The sequence below is a fragment of the Hylobates moloch genome, unplaced genomic scaffold, assembly GCF_009828535.3.
Source record: "Hylobates moloch isolate HMO894 unplaced genomic scaffold, HMol_V3 SCAFFOLD_1, whole genome shotgun sequence".
Classification (NCBI taxonomy): domain Eukaryota; kingdom Metazoa; phylum Chordata; class Mammalia; order Primates; family Hylobatidae; genus Hylobates; species Hylobates moloch.
The window spans coordinates 132758864-132783652 of NW_026652276.1; the positions used below are offsets into that span (position 1 = coordinate 132758864).

At 48.6% G+C, this 24789-nt stretch overlaps 1 protein-coding gene across 1 annotated transcript in view; it reads right to left on the bottom strand.

The window, feature by feature from the left end:
- Window positions 1-10990: 10990 nt before the first annotated feature.
- Window positions 10991-24789, bottom strand: part of EEPD1 (endonuclease/exonuclease/phosphatase family domain containing 1) — a 146964-nt gene continuing 133165 nt past the window's right edge. The window contains exons 6-8 of the mRNA XM_032758324.2: window positions 22879-23017; window positions 14310-14504; window positions 10991-13527 (exon numbers count right to left, since the gene is read on the bottom strand). Coding sequence (XP_032614215.1) covers window positions 13328-13527; window positions 14310-14504; window positions 22879-23017 — 534 coding nt within the window. The 3' untranslated portion in view covers window positions 10991-13327. The remainder of the gene's footprint in view (window positions 13528-14309; window positions 14505-22878; window positions 23018-24789) is intronic.

Here is a 24789-nt window from a genome sequence, read left to right on the forward strand (position 1 = left end):
TACAAAAACTGGGGGAAAAAAAATAACCTGTGGGGTGGTTGAGGGCCTGTGGTCTCACCAGCTACTTGGGAGGCTGAGGTGGGAGGATTACTTGAGCCCAGGAGGTCAAGACCAGGCTGGGCAACATAGGGAGACCCTGTTTCTACAAACTGAAGGGGAAAAAATTAACCAGTATGGTGGTGTGTGCCTGTGATCTCACCAGCTACTTGGGAGGCTGAGGTGGGAGGATTGGTTGAGCCCAGGAGGTCGAGGCTGCAGTAAGCCATGCTTACACCACTTCACTGCAACCTGGGAAACAGAGTAAGACCCTGTCTCAAAAACAGTGGCACTCAGATGACAGTCCTAGATAGGCAGGAGGGCTCATCGCTGTCCACTTCTGGGCCTCACTCAGAGTGAGGCCTCATTGTCCAGTTCTACTCAAGGTCCTCCCAGGAGGCAGGGGCTGCTGGTGCCTGCCAGGTGGGGCCAGGCAGGGAGACCACCCATCTACTCCTACAAGTTGAGGATGAGAACACTCCACCTTGAAGGTCCCATAAAGCTGCTTTCATGATTCCCTGGGGTTGTTTCTTCTTTGCTCTCCTTAAGCCTTGGGTAAAGGCTGGGTTACCTGCTCCAGCTAGGCCAGCTGTGCTGCGGACAGGAGTGTTGCGGGTGGGAAGGTGAGTGCCCAGTGGCAGCCCTGTGGCCACAGCAGGAAGGAAACTCTGGGCAGAGGGCTGGGCTGGCCTGCTTAGGCCCTCTCAGCCGAGGAGAACCAGCCCCAGGCATCCCCAGCCTGGAGGCTCAGGGTTCAATTTCATTAAGGCGGGGGTGGTACGGGGGCAGTGGGCACGGGGCCTCAGGCCTGTAATCCCAGTACTTCGGGAGGCTGAGGCGGGTGGATCACTTGAGGTCAGGAGTTCAAGACCAGCCTGGCCAACATGGTGAAACGCTGTCTCTACTAAAAATATAAAAATTAGCCAGGCGTGGTGATGGGTGCCTGTAATCCCAGCTACTCGGGAGGCTGAGGCAGGAGAATCGCTTGAATGCAGGAGAATTGCTTGAACACAGGAGGCAGAGATTGCAGTAAGCCAAGATGGCACCACTGCACTTCAGCCTGGGCAACAAGAGGGAAACTCTCAAAAAATAAAAAAAATTAAAAAATTTCATTAAGGGGACCCATGGTTTTCTTACACGTGATAGAAGATGGAGGGATGAATTGTTTTGCCTGGCTGTTGGGTGAGGCTTTTCTGAGCCAGGAGAGAGAGAAAGAAGCTTTCCTTTGACCTGGTGAGTGCTCAGACTCCTCCTGGCCACATCTTTCGTGGAGACTCACGGAGAGGAGAACACGGAATACAAGAGGATCCCACTCCGGCCTGGCTAGCAGCTTCCCGTCCAGGCTTGCGCAGCTGCAGGAGCGCTGCTGGAGACACGTATGACCCAGACCAGGGAGGGGTGGCCCTGGAAGGCAGGGATCTTCCTGCTCCCTCTCCCCCAGCCCCACCCCGAGGGCCTATCCTGGTGGGTGCTCAACGGGTGATTAACACACAAAAAGCAACCCAGGGCTTTAAAATAGCCCTTTCTTCTTTTCTCTCTGGGACTCTTACCCTCCAAATACATATATTTTACCCTCCAAATACAGACATTTTACCCTCCAAATACATACATTTTAATGTTCCCCTTTTAGGATTAAACACTGAATTCCTTTTGGTGATTCTTTCCAGGGACTGGCATAAAGGGAAGGAATTACAGAGGTGAATCCCTTCCACACACGCCCACCCCTAACTGTGAGAACGCTGGCACCTTGGTCCACAGGGAAATGTAGTACTTGCTGATTCTTTAAAAAAGTATAAATTTTGGCCAGGCGCACTGGCTCATGCCTGTAATCCCAGCACTTTGGGAGGCCAAGGTGGGTGGATCACCTGAGGTCAAGAGTTTGAGACCATCCTGGCCAACATGGTGAAAGCCCATCTCTACTAAAAATACAAAAAAATTAGCTGGGCATGGTGGCGCATGCCTGTAATCCCAGCTACTCGGGAGGCCGAGGCAGGAGAATTGCTTGAACCCGGGAAGTGGAGGTTGCAGTGAGCCGAGATCGCGCCACTGCACTCCAGCCTGGGCAACAGAGCAAAAACTCCACTTCAAAAAAAAAAAGTATTAATTTTATTTATACTTTAAATAAATATAAGTGTTTATTCCTTTAAAAAGTGTGTTTTATTATTTTTTGTGGCTTGGGCTTTTTATTATTTGTGCATTGTATTCATTGTGTTGTGAAACATTTCAAACATACACAAAAGTACAAAGAAGTGTATTATGAACCCCTATGTTCCCTTGACCAAGGTTCAACAACTATCTACGTTTTGCAAATTTAAGTGGATTTCTAACTCTACTCAATCCTCTCATAGTTCCCATGCAGGGGAAGGAGAAAGAGATAGACTATCTGTTTATTAATTCATCCTAAAGTTTCTAGAAAAGTTGCACTTCTAATTCTGTTTTATGAAACCTCCTGCCTTCTGGGCTGAGGAAGGGCAGGCCCAGGCTGCAGGGCCCAGGAGGCTTTCGGCAGGAGAGGCTGCTAACCGAGAGGAGGAGGCCGGAAGCCCTGGAGTTCAACCATTCATTCCCGCAGCGGAATTCTCTGCTGGGGAGAGGCTCCGCCATTCCTCAGTCTGGGCTGGAACTGAGGCTTTCAAGGGCTAAAGGTACCCACCGTGAGCCAAGCAAGGATACGCCTTTCACAGCTTCGCTCAGCTCTTACTCTTCTGGGAGGCTGAAGTTCCTCTGCTGTCTCCGCTCTACCCAACCAGCAGAGCTGTCCTGCACTGCAGCCAGCTTCTCTCACCCTTCCACGGCGGCTGCTCCCGCCCTGGGTGGAGGCGCTGACTGAGAGGGGACACCAGGCAGGAGCCCAGGGCCGGAAGAACCTCCTCACCCACCAGGCCCAAGGGTGCTAAGCCATCAGCAATTTTCCAGATGGCTGCTGCCTGGCTTGATTTGAGACATCTTCCCTGATTCCACTTAGGAAATACCCCAGACACCTGAGGCTGGGCCCAGGGGTGTGGAAAAGGCCGTTGGGCTGACCCGGAAGAAGTTGCCTGAGGGTTGTTCTGATAACTTTTGAAGAAGGGAGTGGTGCCTGGGGCTCTGCTTGGATAAGTCACCACCTTCAGGACCTGCGGCGGGGGGGAGACCAGCGTCTCAGCCTCTCTCTCTCAAGACAGCTCCCTAAGGAAAGATGAGATAGGAAAGGTCTGGAGCAGCAGCACCCCCAGGGGAGGAAGGGGCCTGCAGGCTGCAGGATGAAGGGAAGTCAGTTCTGTCCGTTTTTCTTAACTCAGCTTTGTGCTCGTGATTATATTATGTCCTTTCTGATTACCAAATTGATGCTTTCATATTCATTGCAGAAAATTAAGAATATATTTAAGAATGAAAACAAAAATGTTCTTTTGTTACACACACACACACACACAGAGAGAGAGAGAGAGAGAAAGAGAAATAGAGTAAAAGTATGGGCTAAGAATTCTGGCTTTGGCTGGGCATGGTGGCTTACACCTGTAAACCCAGCACTTTGGGAGGCCAAGGCGGGCTGATCACCTGAGGTCAGGAGTTCAAGACCAGCCTGGCCAACACGGTGAAACCCCATCTTTACTAAAAATACAAAAATTAGCCGGGCATGGTGGCACGCACCTGTAGTCCCAGCTACTCAGGAGGCTGAGGCAAGGGAATCGCTTTAACCTGGGAGGCAGAGGTTGCAGTTGAGATTGTGTCGCTGCACTCCAGCCTGGGTGACAGAACAAGACTCCATCTCAAAAAAAAAAAAACAAAAAACAAAAAGAACACGAGCTTTGGAGTTAGGCTGTTTTCAGCTCCCACTTCCGCTACTGGCTTCTGGAAAATTGTTCATCTCTGAGCCCTGGCACTGCGGGTACTAAGCCATGTTTCATTGCATTGTCTGGAGAACTATATGAGAAATATTCATAAAATTTCTAATATAACTTCTGGCCCTAATATGCCCTTGATAAATACCAATTCTAATGTGGCTGACAAATTCTTTGAAAAATTTAAATTTGCCTTCATTGTCCACCTAAGAGATGGTCCCTGCTCCACTGGAAGGCAATCAGCCAGCAAGACGCCACCTCCACCCAGTCATCCTCACACGGGGGACTCACTGTGGTCAGAAGAGAAATGAAAGGACAGTGACTTGAGGGCAAACCAAAGTGTTTTTCCAGGATGCAGTGTTGATTTGCAATTTTCCCACAAGCTTGGGCCATACCTGATTCATCCCCAGAGTCTCTGGGGACAGTTGGTAACGGGCCTTCCTAGGAGGGCCACAAGCTTCTGCCAGCCCCGTTCTCCAGGATGGGGCCAGAACAGCGCCTGCCCGTGGTGGCGCTGCCTTTCACTGGGGCCTTTGCCTTGCCCCTTCCTAGTATCGTCGTCTGCCTGGGTGTGTCCGTGTCTGTCTGTCTGTCTCCCTGGCCCAGCTCCTAGTCTAGTGTCTGATCTGATTGGTTAGTGGTTAGTGTCCTATGGCTGTCAAAGATACAGCCTCACTCATGCTTAGTACAGTGCCTGACCCACTACAGATGATAAAGAACTTTTTTTTTGAGATTGATTCTTGCTGTGTCACCCAGGCTGGAGTGGGATGGCATGATATCGGCTCATTGCAATCTCTGCCTCCTGGGTTCAAGTGATTCTCCCACCTCAGCCTCCCAAATAGCTGGGATTACAAGCCCAGCACCATATCTGGCTAATTTTTGTATTTTTAGTAGAGACAGGGTTTCACCATGTTGGCCAGGCTGGTCTTGAACTCCTGACCTCAGGTGACCTGCCCGTCTTGGCTTCCCAAAGTGCTGGGATTACAGGCATGAACCACTGCTCCCAGCTGATAAAGAACTATTTTTTAATGTGGATGGATGGAACCATCCATAAATTATTCTTACAACTATATCTGGCTTCTGTGCAGCAAGAATGCCTCTGCAATCTGTATGACAACAGCTAAGTTGATGAAGGACAGAAGTAAAGCCACTGGGAGGTAGCCAGACAGACAACAGGGTTCAGCTTGCAGAGGCTTAGAAGGCACATTTCTGGAAAGGCATGCAAGCCCTACAGTACCCAGAAGATGCAGGTGCACCTCTGATGCTGCAGGCTTCTATTGATAACCCGTTCTTGTTATCTATCAATTTATGTAACTCGTACTTGTTTATATTTTCAATCAGGGTTTGGAAGAGGGAGGAGGGAGGTGGGAGTGGGTGGTAATCATGGTAGAAGAAATGTGTTCTGGAAATAAGCCCTGAGGTGAGCGAAGGCACACTTGCCTCAAACAATTGAAGGTCTATGACATGCCTGGCTCTGTGCTTGGTTCTTTGGAGAGTAAGTTTGAACTAGGATGTGGTCACTAGCGTACAACAGGGCTTCCTAACCTCTGCACTATTGACATTTGGGGTCAGACTTGTTGGAGGAGCAAGGGTTGTCTGCGTTGTAAGATGTTAGCAGCATCCCTGGGCTCTACCCACTAGATGGCCAGTAGCACCATCACCCCAGCTGTGACAACCAACAATGTCTCCAGACATTGCAAAATGCACCTCTCCCCATTGGAAACCACTTGAACCTCCATCCGATGTTAAGTAACAAGGCAAGACAGTGAGTAAATAAGTGCCAAGGAAATCCCGTGGACGTTTAGGACCACTGGCGTCGAGGCAGGCTGGGAACCAGCATGGGATGGAGCGGTTGCAGAAGACCCTGGAGGTGGAGGTTGGGGCGGGGATTGGGAAGGGTTTCTGGATTGGGTGGATTCCAGTGGATAGAAGATTTTAGGCAGGAGGAAAAGCACAGGCTAAGGCTCAGGGTCAGCAAAGAGGAAGGGTGCTAGAAGGGCAGTCAAGACTCTGAACTGACTGCAGAAGAGGGTACTTGTTTTCATTTTAAAATAACAGAATCCATGCTTTAAAAATTGCAAGGCTCAATGAGGAGTCTGGGCTTCTCCCTCAGTATAGTTTGGCAGTTTGTGTGGTTTCGAGACTTTGTTCATACAAGGTGACAGGCCGTGTCTTTCAAGACTGAAGCATCTCCATCCTCTGGATTTCTTCCCACATATGGAGGAGCTGGGTCTCCACCCATGTTTTGCACTGAAGAACCAAGCCCTGGCCTTGGTGATGTGCTGGTAAATGTCTAACAACGAGCTGTCAGTGGAGAGTGTTCTGATTTGTAGCCTTTGTCAATCTCCATGGTGTAAATACTCCCACCAAGGGCAAAGCTAAGCTACCAATAACTAGCAGCTGGCTGGCAAAATTCCTGAAACTTGAACAATCAGCTCCTATGAGCAAGTAGGAGCTGACTCCAGCCCACCTCTGCCTGCATGGTTCTCTACGAGTCCTGTGGAGAACTTTATTCTTTTAGCAGCTCAAAAAAAAATCTTACATATTTATTACTGAGCTAAACTACAAGTTCAGAGCATAGGAACAAAGAGAAAAACAAGAGAAAAATCCTTTTCATGAACATGTTGAACTGTCCCAATAGTGGTGATGTTTTTGGCTTGATGAGGTCAGACACTAGGGATCTTGCATCAATATGTGTGCATCTCAGACCCAGTTCCCAAGAGGCCCAGCTTGGTTCTGCTCCAACGTCTCTCCTGGGAGTTGTACCTGATGGTTTTTGCCATCACAGCTCACTGCAGCCTGGAACTCACAGACTCAAGCAATCCTCCTGCCTCTGCCTCCCAAATAGCTGGGACTCCAGGTGTGCGCCATCACGCCTGGCCAGTACCTGGCTTTATTACCGGTTTTCGTCTGAATCCACTGGGGAATGGGACAATTTTTTGTTTCTTGGCCAGGAATTGCTTAATCCTGAAAGTCTTGTGAGAAGACATGATAGGAACAGGGCCGACAGCACATGGCACAATGGTGGAGTGCGGGAAGCATGGGAGTGCGGGAGCTCAGAAGCGCGGGAGAGGGGGAGCATGGGAGCACAGGAGCATGGGAGCATGAGAGAGGGGGAGCATGGGAGTGTGAGAGAGTGGGATCATGGGAGCATAGGAGAGGGGGAGCATGGGAGCACAGGAGCATGGGAGCATGGGAGAGGGGGAGCATGGGAGCGTGAGAGAGTGGGAGCATGGGAACACGGGAGCGCAGGAGAGGGGGAGCATGGGAACACGGGAGCGCAGGAGAGGGGGAGCATGGGAGCAGGAGAGCGTGAGAGAGTGGGAGCATGAGAGCACAGGAGAGTGGGAGCATGGGAGCATGAAAGAGTGGGAGGGCGGGAGCGTGGGAGCGCAGGCCTCGCATGCTATGCTCATCCACGGTGGCCTTTAATTTGTTCAAACACATGTGGCCTCCATTTCAGGAGTCAGCACTGTTTTTTGGGGGTCCTAATTTTAAAACTGTTTACTGAACTGGATTATTTATCTTAAATCGGGGCTTTTTTCCCCCTAAATTTCCATGCAACTTTTTCAGATAGCTTTTTAATAATTGTTACTTGTAATAATGTCAATAGCTATGAATAATGAATTCTGTCTTCCCTGCTAAACTGTAAGCTTCACACAAAAGAGATTATCCTGTGAAGTGTCGGGTACACATTAGGCCTTCAGTACATATGAGCTGGATGGATGGACAGATGGATGGATGGATGGATGGATGGATGGATGGATGGATGCTTTGGCTTTGATCATTCGCTCCCCTCCCCCTTCCTCTCTCCCTCATTTCCCTTATTTAATTTATTCTAACCGGCCAGCTGCTAAGTGGGCAGGCTGGAGAAGGTGCTGTTCATGAAGTTCCTAGGAAGGAAGTGTCCAGTGTCAGCCTGGTCCCAGAGGCTCTGAATGACGGTTCACTGCAACTTCCAGCCTGGCCCAGAGAGAGAGTTCTGTACCAACGAGCCACTCAGATCCAAGTGATGGCTCCATCCAAATCACTTTAGAAATCACACCTCAAGGCCATACTGAGTTGGATTGTCCTTATTTTTAGCATTTCAAAGTGAAACATCCAAGTATTCCTTTACTGAGGGGGGATAAGTAGGAATCAAGCCCAAGAAAACAAGAAAACATCTCCAGGCACTGAACTGCTAATGCAGCCTTGCACTAGCCCAGCCCTAGGACTTGTCAGCCGGCACCCAGAAATCCAACAGGCCTCAGGCTGCTTAAGCCCATTAATGAAGCACAGTACACTAAGGTATCTGGTGTGCACACATGAGCATGTGTCTTTCTGTACACGTCCTCACAACTGTGCATGGCCAACACCTTTGCTCATTCACCCTCAAACCTCAATTCATGCACCAACAAAGCATCCCTTTGCAAACACTGCCCCTCTCAGGGGGGTTTTCTCTCCAGGATGCAGTGGTGGATCATGCCGAGGCACGAGCTCTTAAGTCATTTCCAATCCTCTCCTGGCTGACTCCTCTAGAAGCACAATGATCTGCCCTCTGACTGCATGGCCTACCCTTCCCAAGCCCCTCACACCACCACTCACAATGTGTCTGCTCATGCAGGCTGCTCTGCGGACACTCCTTGGAGAGGCTGGGCCTGCCAAATTCAGTGACCATCCCAGGGAATGTTGGTTGTCCCTCCCCACAGGAATTCACCCAGTGGCCGCCTGTCCTTGTGCTCATGGTAAATCCAAGGTGCTGTGTGTGGTCCCCAGAGAAGCTTTATTGAGTTTCTCTACCACGAACAGCTGGAGCCTGGGAGCAGCAGTTTTTGGCCCTCAGACAGCCTTTGGGTTTTTCTCAATAATCAGTGCATGTGACACGTACCACTGGCCCAGGGGTCCCTACTTCCGAGGGCCCAAATTGACCAGTGGAAAGTATAGAATTACATGCTATTGGGAAACCACAAAGCTTGTAAGGAGCAGAGAGAGCCTGGGGATAAAATGTAAACACTAAGAAATAAGCAGTGAAAGATTATTTTTAGAAATGCTGCCACTTAGTGAGCCCTTATGATGTGTCAGAGCATTTGAAACAAATGGCTCCCCTGCAGTGTCATACCACTGGCCCTGCGGTCAGATGCCCTGAGAGCTGGGCAGATGTTTATTTTTCACAACCTTCTCAGAGAGTTTTTGTCCTCACTTAATAGACAAGAAAACTTGGACTTTGCTAGACAACTTGAACGTGCAGGGACCAGCAGCTATGACACAGAGAGCTGGGACAGAAGCCAGGCTTGCTGCCTCCAAATCCTGGGCATGTAGCCATGGAGCAGTGACAACACACCCGGGGTCCTCATGGGAGAAGTGCCACCCACTCTGTCTGTAGTGTAAGAGTTTATGTCCAACTAAGCCCAGGCAGAGGCACTTTGCCTCTGGCTGCAGGGCGTGCTGGTAGAAGCGCAATGCCGGTGGGCAGGCATTCTGGCTCTGCCCTTTCTCCTTGTACAGCCCTAGCCTGGTTACCTTCTCCATGCCTCAGTTTCCTCCTCTGTAAAAGGAACAGAAGAAAGATAATAGGACCAACTTGATTGCACTGTTCTGAGGATGAAGTCAGTTTAAAGTATGAAGTGCTTAGAACCGTAAGGGGTCAATAAGTGGGGGCACGGGGTTTTTGAAACTGTGTGCTGAGTTTAAGACCTGTGAGTGCTGTTCAAGTCATTAATTCCTTTCCCCAGAAAACAAACCCTGTGGCTGTCTCAGGTGAGATTCACTTATCTCCCCTGCACAGAGGGTGGAGTCTTAAGCCACGCTGGGCAGAACCGAAAACCCAGGTGTTAGGATTCTCAGCCATTCCAGAAGGCGATGTCATCTGCACTGAGAATTCTGATGTCAGAACCAAAGAAACACAAAGAAGAAAATAGCATCCCCTTGACTTTGGAAGAAAGCAGCCCTTTAGGAAAGGACAAGCCCGTGTCCTCCCTTGCAGTCCCTAGAGCAGCCATGAGGGAGTCAAAGCTTGGGCCTAGTTACTTGAGGCCCAGGAGGGCTTCTGGCCTCTAGTCAGTCACCCCTGCAGTGCCGGCAGAGCTGATAGAGATGGCTGGGGCCCCACCCCAGCACAGAAATGCCATCTCTGATCTGTGGTAGACAATGGGCAGGAGAGGAGAGAGGTTCCATTGGGGCCAGGAAGGGACAGTTGGCTGCCTGCGGTTCTCCTATGACAGGGAGAGTGGGGAGAATGCCATGGGCTCCCAGTCAGCGCCTGTGGGACTGTAAGAGCTTTTCTGGTACTTAATCCCTTCTTCCCCTCCCAACTCCGGTTCAGCAGCAGGGGACTCCCCCTGGCTTCTCCAACAAAGTCCTTCACAGGCCCCTTCTCAGACAATCTTGGAAGATGGAGAAGCAAGAAAAGAATGGAGAGGGAGAATGGAAGAGGTAGACTCAGAAATGCCGCATTTGTGGGTAGAGCTGGAGCTGGGGTGGGAGGAAGCTCTGGGGAAGGCACAGAAACAATCCAAGGGAGGCAGGTCAATTCCACACAGCGGAACATGACTCAGCGGGAAAAAGAACGGAGCTATCAGGCCACAGAAAGACACAGAGCAACCTTAAATGCATGTGGCTAGGGGTAGAAGCTCACGTGAACAGGCTGCATACTCTATAATTCCTACCAAATGACACCCTGGAAAAGACAAAACTATGGAGATGGTGAAAAGAGCAGTCAGTGATTGTCACGGGTTATGGGGAGGGAGGCATGGGTGAATAGGTGGAGAACAAAGGTATTTTTTTAGACAGAGTTTCGCTCTTGTTGCCCAGGCTGGAGTACAATGGCATGATCTCAGCTCACTGAAACCTCTACCTCCCAGGTTCAAGCAATTCTCGTGCTTCAGCCTCTGAGTAGCTGGGATTACAGGCATGCGCCACCACATCCGGCTACATTTTGTATTTTTAGTAGAGACGGGGTTTTACCATGTTGGTCAGGCTGGTCTCGAACTCCTGACCTCAAATGATCTGCCCGCCTCCACCTCCCAAAGTGCTGGGATTACGGGCTCGAGCCACCATGTCCCACCACAAGGGCATTTTTAGATCAGAGGAACTATTCTGAATGATTCTGTAGCATGGTGATACATGTCATTCTACATTTGTCAAAACCCATAGGATGCACAACACAAAGAGTGAACTTTAATATAAACTATGAACACTGTAGCTAATAATAATGAATACAAGTTCATCAGTTGTAACAAAGTGCCACGCTAATGCAACATGCTAATTAGAGGGGGAAATATGCAAAGAAGAGGGGGGATATGGGAATCCCTTTGTGCCTAATTTTTCTGTAAACATAAAACTGCTCTTATAAATAAAGCCTATTAATTAAAACAACAAAATACAAAGCAACAACTAAAACCAAAACAGCCAACACCCAATGGGTTGAGCTGGAGTAAGAACAGGCTGCCCAGCACACTTCCTGGGCCACTGAGCCCTGGGTGTGAAAAGCAAAAGGGCCAGTGAGGTTTGGCTGGGACTCAGCTCCCCAGCCTCTGGCTCAAGCCCGATTACGAACACAAAGGTCATCTGATTGGATTTCCTTTCCCCTCAGCTCACTTAAGGAGGCTTTTCTGTCCACAGCTTTGGTTGCAAAAAGCAATCTGGCTAAAGGGATTTGGGACATCCGGCTGGTGAATGTAGGGGAGGTTTTACCTTTAGATGAGGCACCAGAAATGATGCGCTCCCTGGTAGCATCCTAAGCTGCCCCTCTTGACTTTAATGCTAACCCTGCTGCTTTCCCTCAAGGCTCAGACATCCCATTTCGATGCTTCCAGAAGCACAGCCTGAACCCAGGGACAGGAGCTGCCGCCCTCCCACTGGAGAGACCTCAGAATGGACACAACTGATTCCCAAGTACCCTTAGAGCTCCTGGAAGAGGGTTCCCTTCCCGTCCCCAAGACCAGCGATGCTCCTTGGAGCCAGGTGGCCCCAAAAGGATGGCCTTTGCGGAAAAATGGGCCCCCTTCATGGCCCATCAGCTCCAGGTCAGAGAAGCCACTGGGTTTACACTGCTTGGAGACAGGAGGGTTCTTGATACTGGTCCACATTTAGTGTTCGGTGTGGAAAGTGGAATAAGTCCTCAGCTTCCATGGGATACTGGGATAATCTAGGTAATCTAAGCTCATAACTCACCTTTTCACTATTTACTTTCATATTTTTCCATTCATGTTAAACATAAAGTTGAAATGTGAGCACACAGCAAAACCTGAGTCTGCATCCCCTCTATTGACCCAGTAGTGTGACCTTGAGGAGGTCGAGCTCTCTAAGCCTCAGCTTCTTCAGCTGTGAAACGCGAATTGCGGCAGATCTCCCTGGGATGGTGTTGCCTAAGGGAAATCCCTCCTGGCTTGGGCTCGGGGATGCAGATGCCTAGTGGCAGGCACGCATCCTCGCTTCCTCCCCACAACCTCTCTCCAGCCCCACAACCAACTGTCCCTACCTCAAGCCACTAGGAGGGGCACTCTCCATGATACTCTGAGGTCTAACTTCCTGTGTATCCTGACACAGCACACATTCCTGATAGTCAACCACAGGAGGCTCCGGGCTAAAAACTGGAGTGAGTGGGGAGGAGGGAGGAGGTGATACCACCCTGAGAGGATTCTTGTCCTGCAAAGAGAACTAAACAAATGGTGCTCCAGGCAAAAGCCAGGCTGGTGAAGGAGGCAGGGGATGAAGGAGCGCTGGGAAGGGGAGATGACAAGAGAGGCTTCACAGAGGTCCAGGCAAGTTGATGGGGGCTTGAGAGGTGCCTCTGCAAGGCCTCAAGGTGGGGACACAAAAGGCGCAGGGGAGGTGAAGCCGGTCAGGGCTTGACCCTAGCTCCATACAGAGGCACCTGCCATGGTGCAAATACACACTACGTGTCGGGGGGCGGGGGGAGGGGGCAGGGGGAGGGCCGTTGCGGACTTGTCCCATGCTCTCACTGCAGCGAGGCAGGTTAATCTGTTTATTTTTTCAAAACAAAACTAAAAATCGCCACTCAATGTATCTGAGCAGAGTGCCTGATCACAGTTAAAAGCTTTCTGTAATGCGCAGCAGGAACGTCACAGCCTGGTGGTCAGAAATGTGTGCTTCTGGCGCTGCTGGACTGTGGCCCGCAGCCTGAGCACCCCTTCTTCTCCTCCCTCTGCTCATATTGTCCTTGTGCTGCCATCCAGTCAGCAGCGGACAGCCAGCCCAATGCCGCTCAGGTCCGTGGCATCCAGAGATAAAAGGCGTCTCTGATCCCCGCAGGTTTCTGCTTTGCCCACCTGGTGGGGTACGCGCCTGGCACGCCACCCTCACTGGAGGTCCTGAATGGTCCACAGAGAAGGTGTGGGGCAAGGCCTCAAGTGCTGATGCTCTGAGAATAAAAATTAAAAGGCAGTTCTGCCCTGAAGCGTCACCCCGCAGGGCTCACTCCTTGGCTGTGCCCTCCTGGGTCCCGGGGTGGACGCATGGATTTGGTGTCATCATCGCTCATGCTTGATGTTGGCTTCACTTCGCTCCAAGGCCACCCCGCTGCCGTTCCGAGGGGCGTCCTTCTTGCTCCAGTCCTTTTCAGTGTAGAGCTCGGCTAGCACCGGGCAGTGTTCAGAAGCCACCCCACCCCAAGACCAGTTATCCGGAATCCAAGGGTTCGTGAGGCCTTCTCTCACCACAGCCCAGTGACCTGAAGGGAGAGGAAGGAAAGAGACCAGGAATCAGGATGGGGGGGCGTTGGGTGCGGCGGGGCGGGGGTCCTGGATTGGCAGGTGGAGGGTCACACCGCATGTCTGCAGGCCGGGGTGCCCGGAGAGGCTGCCTCAGGTAGCTGGAAGGTGCCTGTGCATTTGCCTGTGCATATGAAAGGTCTCGGCCAATTTAATTTTCCACGTAAATGAGGGTTTCTGCATTTAGGCAATGAAAGCACCCAGAGGCCAGGCCTCCTGTCCATCCAGACACACATGGGCACATGGGCTGACCTGTCCTCATACACGCACTGCTGTGAATCTGATCACGAAACAGAGACACACGCCTCATAAAGACATCCCGAGTCCAAAGCAAAGGTCCAATTTTGCAAAGCAAAAGACACTAAGGGGTTTAGGGGTAGAAATTCTTTCTACAGAAAGGGTAAAAAAGAAAAAATTACAGAAGCTTATGAGAAAGTAACAGCATTTTTAAAATGAGGATTTAGAAATCTATGAAGCAGGAGGTATATTTGAATATAATTAAATAACGAATAGTTACAAAAACAATTACAGAATGGCTAGAAAGCCCTGTGTGGTCCTTAGTGCAGGATTGACAGGGGCCTGGATGCCTGGATTCCATCTTTGATTGAATGACAGTTACACAGTCATCTAAACCACAACCCTACGTATGCCTCAGAGGAGGTGAGATCACTTCTGTCAGTTCAGACATGTTTCTCTCACTCCATTCCTGAACAGGAGAAAGGACAAGTGAGTTCTGCCTCACCTGTGAAGACCTTCTTTAAGCTTTTACTGATCCAGATGTTGTCCAGAGATTTCCAGCCTTGAGGGTTCTTGGTGCTGATGTTGGTGAAGGTGTGCGCGGGGATCAGGTGGTGGAACTTTTCTTTCCTCAGGATATCATAGTCATTGCTGTCTGGCCCTTGGCCAAAATCCCCTAAGATAATGACATCCTTTTCTCCTGCAAGTGGAAGGAAGAAAATGAGTTTAAGAGTTGGTGGGAAGTAAAACCCAACATTGACCGTGGCCCTTTGAAACGGGATTGAGATTCTCTGACTTGACTCCCACGGAGTTAGGACTGTGGCATGGTTCTCACTCTCCTAACTCTTCCACATTTCATGTGCATATCACCCTGCCACCAATATTAAGAGTAAGTCAGCAACACGTTTGGAAATCAGGGGCAGCGTGACACAAAAATCACCCTTGTTGAAGCTTATGGGTTCCAAATCTTACTACAAAAAAAAAAAAAAAAAAAAAAAAGACCTAAGGGTCTTACCCAAATATTTAACAAAAACTCAACATACATTTACTGAGCACTTACTATGCAGGAAATCCGGAGATGAATAAAATGCAACTCCTGCTCTGAGAGACAGACTAAAAAACAGACAAGAGCAGAGAGTAGGTGCAAAAACAAACACACATACTGAAACCAACACAGCACAGGGAAAGGTGGTCAGGGAAGGCTTCTCGGAGGAGGCAATGCCTGACTTGGGTCTCAGAGGATGCACAGAAGTGCTTGGTTCAATACGGATGAGAGGAAACCTAAGCAAGGCCAGGGAGTTAAGAAACAGCCTGGCTTCCTGGGAGTGGGGTGGGTACCTGACGTTCAGTTGGCTACTTCTCTAGGACAAGGTATCAAGAAGCCAGATGTTAAAGATGAGGTTGGAGATATAAGCAGCAGCCACTCCTCGATTGGGAACTGTACTCTGTCTGCTTGAGGGTCAAATTCAGATCAAGAGACCAAGGGAAAAGCCTGGGTCTTCCTGGCATTCAAGGCAGCCCACAGTATCCATCCATCCATCATGTTGATGCACATAATATACCGTTTTCCTGCTGCTGGTCATTTTTAAGGCTGTTCCCAGTAGCCACTGCTATAAATAATGCTGAAGTGAGCATCTCATTTGCTTTTTTTTTTTTTTTTTTTTTTTCTGAGACAGTCTCACTCTGTTGGCCGGGCTGGAGTGCAGTGGCACGATCTCGGCTCACTGCAACCTCTGCCTCCTGGGTTCATGCAATCCTCCTGCCTCAGCCTCCCGAGTAGCTGGGATTACAGGTGTGGACCACCACGCCTGGCTAATCTTTGTATTTTTAGTAGAGATGGGGGTTTTACCATGTTGGCCAGGCTGGTCTTCATCTGACCTCAAGTGATCTGCTCACTTCGGCCTCCGAAAGTGCTGGGATTATAGGCGTGAGCCACTGTGCTTGACCTACCGTGCTATGTATTTTCTCAGTTCTCGCATCAGCCATTTCTCTGAGGAGCCCTGGTTCCTTTCATCGGAGAACGGCATCAGAAACGATGCCTGACAGGTCTATTATTTGTACAGGGTATTAGTGTTCTGTTTATTGATTTATATGAACTCTCCATATAAAAACATATCAACCCTTTATCATATATAGGAACTGATTTTCTTTTTAGTTTGTGATTTGCCTTTTCATTTGGTCTATGACCAAACTGAAGCACACAAAAGTTAAAAAAAAAATTTTTTTTTAAAATGTAGTACAATCTGGCAGAATTTTCCTAAAGTGCCTCCAAAATCAAACAAATATCCACTAAGTTCTTTTTATTATTTCATTTCTTACATTTCACTTTTTTTTCCCCCACTGCCTCCTATGTGATGATACATTTCACTCTTTAACTTGCCTGGAATTTACTTTTATTTTTCATGCAAATAATTAACCCCCTCTGCCAGTATCATTTCTAGAAAAATCCTTTTTTTCTCAACTAAATTATAATACTGGCCTGTTATCTTAAATATCTTTTGTATAACATTTCTATTTCTGAGCTTTATTCTAACATATTGATCTATTTTTGAGTGTATATGTTTTAATATTCTTTTGTTTAAAATGTTTATATATTCTCATGATATTGAAATTTTCGTTCCCAAATTTTATTTTAAACTAAACTCATGTTAACTTTAACATTCTTATCTTTGGTTGGCAGGAGGAGAAGGCTGTCCTCTGTTCCTTATGTCCCCTTCTAGACACTCTACACAGAGGAGCAGACGTGTATACTTAGTTATTTTCACTGAAATGTTAGCAACTTTACCTATCAATTCCTACTTTTTTTTTCTTATCAGTACATCCTGGAGATGGATCTGCTTCAAATAAGAAGTCTTGAAACTTTTTTTTTTTTTGAGATGGAGTCTCACTCTGTTGCCCAGGCTGGAGTGCAGTGGCGCAATCTCGGCTCACTACAGCTTCTGCCTCTCGGGTTCAAGCGATTCTCCTGCCTCAGCCTCCCAAGTAGCTGGGATTACAGATGCGTGCCACTGTGCCTGGCTAATTTTTGTATTTTTAGTAGAGATGGTGTTTCACCATGTTGGCCAGGCTGGTCTTGAACTCCTGACCTCAGGTGATCTGCCCGCCTTGGCCTCCCAAAGTGCTGGGGTTACAGGCATGAGCCACGGCGCCCAGCTAAACATTTTTTCTTTTTAAAATGTATGGGGTGGGGGTGTTCCTTTTCTCAAATGAGATCCTGTAGGAACCCCCAAAAGTAGAGTGGGTAAAAGTGGAGCTTCTCTGACTGAAGTGGGATGGGGGGAGCTCTACAAAAAGCCCTTGGGGCATTGGGAGTTCAAAAAAAAATTAATGCTTGAGTCCCACTCTCAGAAATTGGAGTTCCACCTGTAGAGACTCTGATTTAGCGTCTCCGGTGGCCTCGTCTTCAGCATTTCTTGAAGCTCTCTGGGATTCCAGGTCCAGCCAGGTGTGGGAACCACACCTAGAATATTAAAGAGCTCTGCTGAGACCTAGTGCAGTCAACCACACGGAAGCATGGTAAGGACGGGTACCTCGAACTGTCAACATGTCTCACCCAAGAACACTTTGCCATGTTTCTCCACTGATTCAAGTATTTGTTAAAAAAATTCTTCACTGAAGTCTTATTATTTTCTTCACTGTACCACCACATTTCTAAGTATTTTATATTTTTGATTTTTATTATGAATGGGATCTTTGTTTTATCCCATTATATTTTCTCTAATGGTTTTTTTTAATTTTTTTATTTCCACAGGTTATTATTGATATATATAAAAAAGACTAATTTTTTATTTTAATTTTGTAACTAGGCAGTTTTCTTAATTCTCTTACTGGGAATAATTTTTTTTTTTTAACTTTAGGTGTAACAAACCGACAATCATATTCTCTGAAAACAGTGACACTTTTGCGTCCTATTCTTCCAAGTCCTCTTTTCACCTTATTAATCCAAATTAGCTAGGAGGAAGAGTGGTCACAGAGGGGCTGAAAATGAAACAAAACCTGACACAGGAGAATAACAGAAAACAGTGGCTCTAGGCCGGGCACAGTGGCTCACACCTGTAATCCCAGCACTCTGGGAGGCTGAGGCAGGGGATCACCTGAGGTCAGGAGTTTGAGACTAGCCTGGCCGACATGGTGAAACCCCATCTCTACTAAAGATACAAAAATCAGCCAGGCATAGTGGTGGGCGCCTGTAATCCCAGTTACTTGGGAAGCTGAGGCAGAAGAATCACTTGAACCCGGGAGACAGAGGTTGCAGTGAGCCGACATGGCTCCACTGCACTCCAACCTCGGGTGGAGTGAGACTCTGTCAAAGAAGAAAAGAAAGAAGAGAAAAAGAGAAGAGAAAGCGAGAGAGAGAGAGAGAGAGAGAGAAAGACAAGGAGGGAGGGAGGGAGAGACAGAGAGAGAGAAAGAAAGAGAGACAGAGAAAAAAAAGAAAGAGAAAGAAAGAAAACAAAAGAAAAGAAAAGAAAAAAAGAAAGAAAGAAAACAGGGGTTCTCGGCCCCGGATCTAAGAGAAAACAGCTGGATGACTCTGAGTGTGGAATTTGAAGTTTGTCACTTCCCAGCTTCGTGACCTTGGGCAAGCCTTTTAGTCTATAAAAGGGAAAGAACAAGCCATTTCCTCCCAGGTTGGTGTCAGGATTAGAGGAGCCCACCAGAAGCGCCTGGCACGGGGCACTCACATGTAGCTTGGGCCCCCTTCCTGATCAGTTTCCTGATACAGCTTCACAAGTTTGTTAGGGAGAGACACACAGTGGAAGTTAAATATTTGTGCATAAGAACTACAAAGTGATTTCAGGGCCAAGGGGGAAAGGTTTTCTCCTAAAGCATTTTAGACATTTCTCCCATAGTCTGATTTACCCTAGAGGAAGTGGGATAGTTATGAAGTATTTTCCAAGCAAAGCAAGTAGAAATCCTGAAAGAACACTCGCCCCCCAGTTGGGCTCTGCGGGATTCTCCTGGGCTCTGCCTGAACCTTGCTGTCCCACAGCAGGAGGTGGCATTTCTGCCACACCTTGTGAAGGAGGCTTTAGGGAAAGCAGCTCATAAACGAAGTTATGAATGTATCCAAGACACTTGGTAAATCTTTTTTTCCTGGCCACGGGTGTGCTTCCGTAACAACTGCAGGGAAAGGAATCTGAAGGGAAGCCACTCGGGCCACCACCAGAGGGCGCATGTGCATTGCAGATGGCGCCCTCCTCCAGGAGGAGTGAGGACAGTGGGTGGGATGGAAGGAAGCCTCTCCTGCAGGGCCACCCACACCATGGAGAAATCAGTGCCAGCTTGAATAATAGTCATGGCACTGTGCTGACCGCTTCCTCGACAGCACCGCACTTAACAGCCACGACCCATGGGGCAGGTGCTGTTACCATCTCCCCTCTGTAGGTACAAAACAGGCTCCCAGAGGTGGGAAGGTTTGCCTAAAGTCACTAGGCCAGGCCTCAAATCCAGGGCTCATCACAAAGGGCTAGGATGGAAGAGCCACGCAGAAGTGGCTGCTGTCCACTGCGACACCAAGTGCATCAGCAGGGACTCAATAAATATGTGAGCAACAGACAAGCGGAACCACAAATGCCCCAGAATTAGGGTGCAGTTTGATTTGGAAAGGAACAAAGAGAAAGATGCTACATTCATTGAATATCAAAGAAAACAAAGTTCCATATAATGAGGGAGGTTTTCGTTGAGATGCATGCCTGCAAAGGTCTGGGCTGAAAAAGACAATTCCAAAACCAGGAGAGATGCTGGTATCAAGGGTCAATAAAGCCAGCTCTGTGTAGCTTCAGGAGTGACAACGGTTCCCTTTTTGAATGAGCACATCAGATTTCTTACAACTCATGTTCTTCAGATTGAATCCACGTCGGTGATGACATCAAGGCAGTTGTTGCCTCTGAGAATCCACAGGTAGATGCACAGGAGCCTGAGTTACCTTCCTAAAAGGCCACCCACCTGAGCTGGGCTCCTTTGTCGCTCTCTTGATTCCTAGCAGTAAGAGGAGAACGCTGTGGGCTGACTTCCTCAGAGAGTCTCTAGATTTATAAAACGCCAGGACAACTACAGGAACCAGTCCCCCTTGGCAGATGAGGGACCATCTGCCAAGATGTCAAGAGTTACTATACACCCTGTTTCACTCTTGCTCAGTTCAGAGGAAGACCCTGTCCCCAAGTCCCAGTGAGGTCTGAGAGAAGAAGGTTCCACTAGGGGACTGGCATATTCCCACTGACGCCAGCCTGCATGCACATTTCAGACAAAGGCAGAAAGGCCCAGAGCTTGCTAACCACATTGGTTTTGCTTGCTTTGATAGAATCCTGTGGAATGAAGGCTTTGTCTTTGCTTTAGCTGAACCCCTCTGTTGACCTGTTTCCCTTGTTAGACCTGGGCAGGCTGAATCGCTTCCTGAACCCCTGGGTCTGGGGTGTCACCAGTTAACAATTAATTGGGTACTAGTTACAAGCAGGGGACACAGGCAGCATGAGTCACTGTCCCTACTCGGATGAGTCAAGGCCAGGCCAGGCTGTGGGTCAATAGTACCTTGGCAATTTGGAACAATAACCTGCTTAAGGTTTTCTGCCAAAATCCTGACCACTCCCTGGATACCAGGGGTGGGGTGGGGGGATGGTGACTGCCTAAGGCTGTCAAAAAAGTTATGAGCTGGAATCTTTCCTTTCTGCTTCCACATAAAGTTTGAGATCAAGAACAATAGTAATGTCCACAGATGTGACAAGCTATCAAGTCATCCTTTTTACAGATCAGAGTCTAACTATAGGTGGACAATTTCCCACACAGCTGCTTCTTGGATAGAGCATCTTCTGACTGTTTTTAGCCTGAGGACTCATCCTTAAAGTAGAACGTTGGTCACGGCATGTCCTGGTTCAAAAGAAAAGCTGCTGCACATCAATGTTCACAGCAGCATTGTCACAACAGGACAAAGGTGGAAGCCACCCAAGTGTCTATCAGAAGATGAATGGATAAGCAACCAACTATGGTGGATGGATGCACAGTGGGATATTACTCAGCCTCAAAAAGTGAGGACACTCTGGCCAGGCGCCGTGGCTCACGCCTGTAATCCCAGCACTTTGAGAGGCCGAGGCGGGCGGATCACGAGGTCAGGAGATTGAGACCATACTGGCTACCACGGTGCAACCCCGTCTCTACTAAAAATACAAAAAATTAGCCAGGCGTGGTGGCGGGCACCTGTGGTCCCAGCTACTCGGGAGGCTGAGGCAGGAGAATGGCGTGAACCCGGGAGGCAGAGCTTGCAGTGAGCCAAGATCGTGCCACTGCACTCCAGCCTGGGCGACAGAGTGAGACTCCGTCTCAAAAAAAAAAAAAAAAAAAGTGAGGAAATTCTGACACACGCTACAACATAGATTAACCTTGAAGACATTATGCTAAGTGAAACAAGCCACACACAAAAGGACAAATATTATATGATTCTACTTATATGGGGCACCTAGAGTAGTCACAATCACAGAGACAGAAAGTAGAATGCTGCTTGCCAGGGGCTGCAGAGAGAGGCGCATGGGGAGACATCGTTGAATGGGTACCGAGCTTCAGTTTGGAAAGATGAAAAAGTTCTGGAGATAGGTGGTGGTAATGTTTGTACAACAATGTCAATACATTAGTAGCACTGACTTGAATATGTAAAATGATTAAAATGGTAAATTTTATGTTACATATATTTTACCACAATAAAAAATCTTTTTTGTTAGAAATGCAAATTCAAATACATACATACATACATACATACATACATCTTTTGAAATGTGAGCCTATGGTTTGACTGAAATATTTTTGTAGCAAAATCTTCATGAATCTCCCAATTTGAGGGGCCAGTTTAACAAGGAAGTCTTAGAAAGCTGGAGAATATTGGTCCAGACTCAAAAGATAGGAGAGAGTTCCAAGCCTCCAACTACAAAGTCACCTAGACAAGGTCAGTGTTCTGAAAAATCAAGCCAGATGGACAAGATCACAGTCTTCACAGCCTTGTCAACCTTTTCTTTTGGTAAACCAAGTGCAGAAAACCATCTATATTAGTTGGGGCATAGCCCCCCTTTGTCCTGGAGTTCAGTTCCTTTTTTTTTTTTTTAAGAGATGGGGTCTTGCTGTGTTGCCCAGACTGGAGTACAGTGGTGCGATCAAAGCTCACTGCAGCCTCGACTTCCTGGGCTCAAGTGATTCTCCCTCCTCAATCTCCTGAATATCTGGGACTACTGGTGTGTACCACCATGCCCGGCTAATTTTTTTCGTTTTTTGTAGAGATGGGGTCTCACTATGTTGCCCAAGCTGCTCTTGAACTCCTGGGCTCAAGTGATCCTCCCGCCTTGGCCTTCCAAAGTGCTGAGATTACAGGCATGAGCTACCGTGCCTGGCCAGAATTCTGCTCTTTTCAGTGTTCTCTTAATTCTTCTCATGTTTTAGAGTCAACTCGTGTACATGAAGTCCCTACTATGTGCTTGGTATTGCTGCAGACACTGTTACTTAGCCCTCTGGGTACTGCTATGACATGAGTACTGTCCCCCATCAGATGCGGGCCTGAAGTGGTTTGGTGGCTTGCCTGAGGTCCTACAAGATTAAAATCCAGCATTTCTGACAGGTTCAGGGCTTCTTCAACATGCTCTGTATCCCGCCAGAGAGAAAAACTCAATTCACCAATAATCAGGAATTTGCCACTTCCCCTTGTCACCCCCGCCTCTCTTTCCCAGGAAGAGCACATGCAAATCTGCAGGCGGCACCACCAGAGTGATGCCCGAGGCAGCTGGACCCAGGATGAGCTGTCTTCGGGGAAGGGCATCATCACTTACATTCTTCCCCCCGTAATCCTTTCTATCTAAATGAGGCTAAAAAGCCACAGAGCTGACACCTTGGAATGCATATGCTAGGTCCAGAGGCACAGATGTGACCATGCAGGGTCGGCTGGACTCCATGAGATGCCAGAGGTTTGATTGTACCCTGTACCCATGACTCACATTGCTGACAAACAGCCAGCCCAAGTGGTCAGAGATGGCTCAGAAGAGGCTGCCCTGCTGCTCTGCAAAACAGTGGCCGAGCCACAGCAAAAGACAGTGTCCTACCTTTCAGGGTTTCCTGTAGGGTCTGTGCAAAGCTCGCCAACCGGTGGCCATCACTGTGATTCTTGCTGGGATTCTCGCTCCCCAGGAGGGTCAGGGCTGCCAGGTGAAGGTTAACAAGGGTCAGGTCGTGACTTCCCAGCTAGGCAGCAGGAAACAAAGCAACAGGGAGAGGCTCAGAAGCTCATATTTCCTGTATCCGTTACAACCGACTCATAAATAGCTTTGTGCACAGAGTTGACAATGGTAAACAAGAACGAGGCTGGCTCACACCCCCAGGAAATAATGCAAGGTCTTTCATCTTCGATTTTTCCAAGGCACCTGCAGGAACAAGGCCTATTTTGCTCTACCAGTCCACCCCTAACATCCCACCGCCTACTCCTCACTTAGAGCCTAAAAGATTGGGCATATCTGCATATCTGTAAATGTTTGAGGTTTTTTCTTTCTTTCTAAGTAGTCATATATAAGAAGGAGGTGGAAGGCCAGGCATGGTGGCTTATGCCTGTAACTCCAGCACTTTTTTTTCTTTTTTTTTTCTGAGAAGGAGTCTCACTCTGTCACCCAGGCTGGGGTGGAGTGGCACATGATCTCAGCTCACTGTAACCTGTGCCTCCCGGGTTCAAGTGATTCTCCTGCCTCAGCCTCCCAAGTAGCTGGGATTATAGGTGTGTGCCACCATGCCCAGCTAATTTTTTTATTTTTAGTAGAGACTTCACCATGTTGTCCAGGCTGGTCTCAAGCTCCTGACCTCAAGTGATCCTCCTGCCTCAGCCTCCCAAAGTTCTGGGATTACAGGCGTGAGCTATCGTACCCGGCCACAACCCCAAGCACTTTGGAAGGCTAAGGCGGGAGGATCACTTGAGGCAATTTGAGACCAGCTTGGCCAACATAGTGAGACCCGTTTCAATCAATCAATCAAAGGAGGTGACTCTGACAGCTGGTTGTTATTATAGACTTAGGGCTTTTCTCCAGAGGGCCAGCCTGAGGTCTCCTGCCAGGACCCACTGCCGGGATGTGCCTCCTCCTCCTCCCTACACCTCCCACACACGCCTCTCTGTGTTCTTTTCTCTCTGGAGCCCACTATACCTGGATGCTCACTATAACCTAATTTCAAATGTGTCCAAACCAAAAGCTTACAGAACCTGGCCAGCCTAGGACATGCCCCCGCCCTGCATCCCCAAGGGCAAGTGCAGAAACACAGGGTCAGAGTTTGTCTCTGGGCATCACAGCACTGCTCAGCTGCTCAGGGCTTAGCAATCTTGCCCTTCCGTTTGTCATGGCAACCAACATCAACACTGCCAGGAAGGGAAGGGGTATAGGGGAAGCCCCCAGGAAGTAGAGGGTGCCCATCTTATCTTACGGATGTGGTCCCAGTTTGCCAGCACCCAGGACCAAGAGCTCTGCAGCTGTAGCTCTGCCTGCGAGAGAAAGCATCTTAAGGCCGGGTGGGGGGCACAGTGCCTGAGGAGATGAGCCCCATCTCTATACTGCACCACCTGCCAGGCCTAGAATGTGACATGAAGTACAAGAGGCCAAGTGCCTGTTTAGGGGGCTGCTTTATTTAGAGGATTTGGGCTAATCAGCATTTTCTCATTATACCCTTAAAAACAGGCTGCCTTGTGGTGATACTGGATTATCAGTATCACCCATAGGGTTACATGGCCGTAACCCCAGGTGGCCAACACTGGAACAGGTACTTGACATAAAAAAAAGGGCCCAGGGTGGTGTTAGGAGGCTTAAAGGTGATACCTGGCTGACTTACACATCAGTACCACTGATACAACCCATGGACACCCCCAGGTGTACGTGTGCAGACAGAGCCCCATCAATATCACAGACAAAGGTATGAGGGGCTGCTGGGTGTGACAGATACCCCTAGGGTGAGCACACACCCACCCTCATCAACTCACAGCT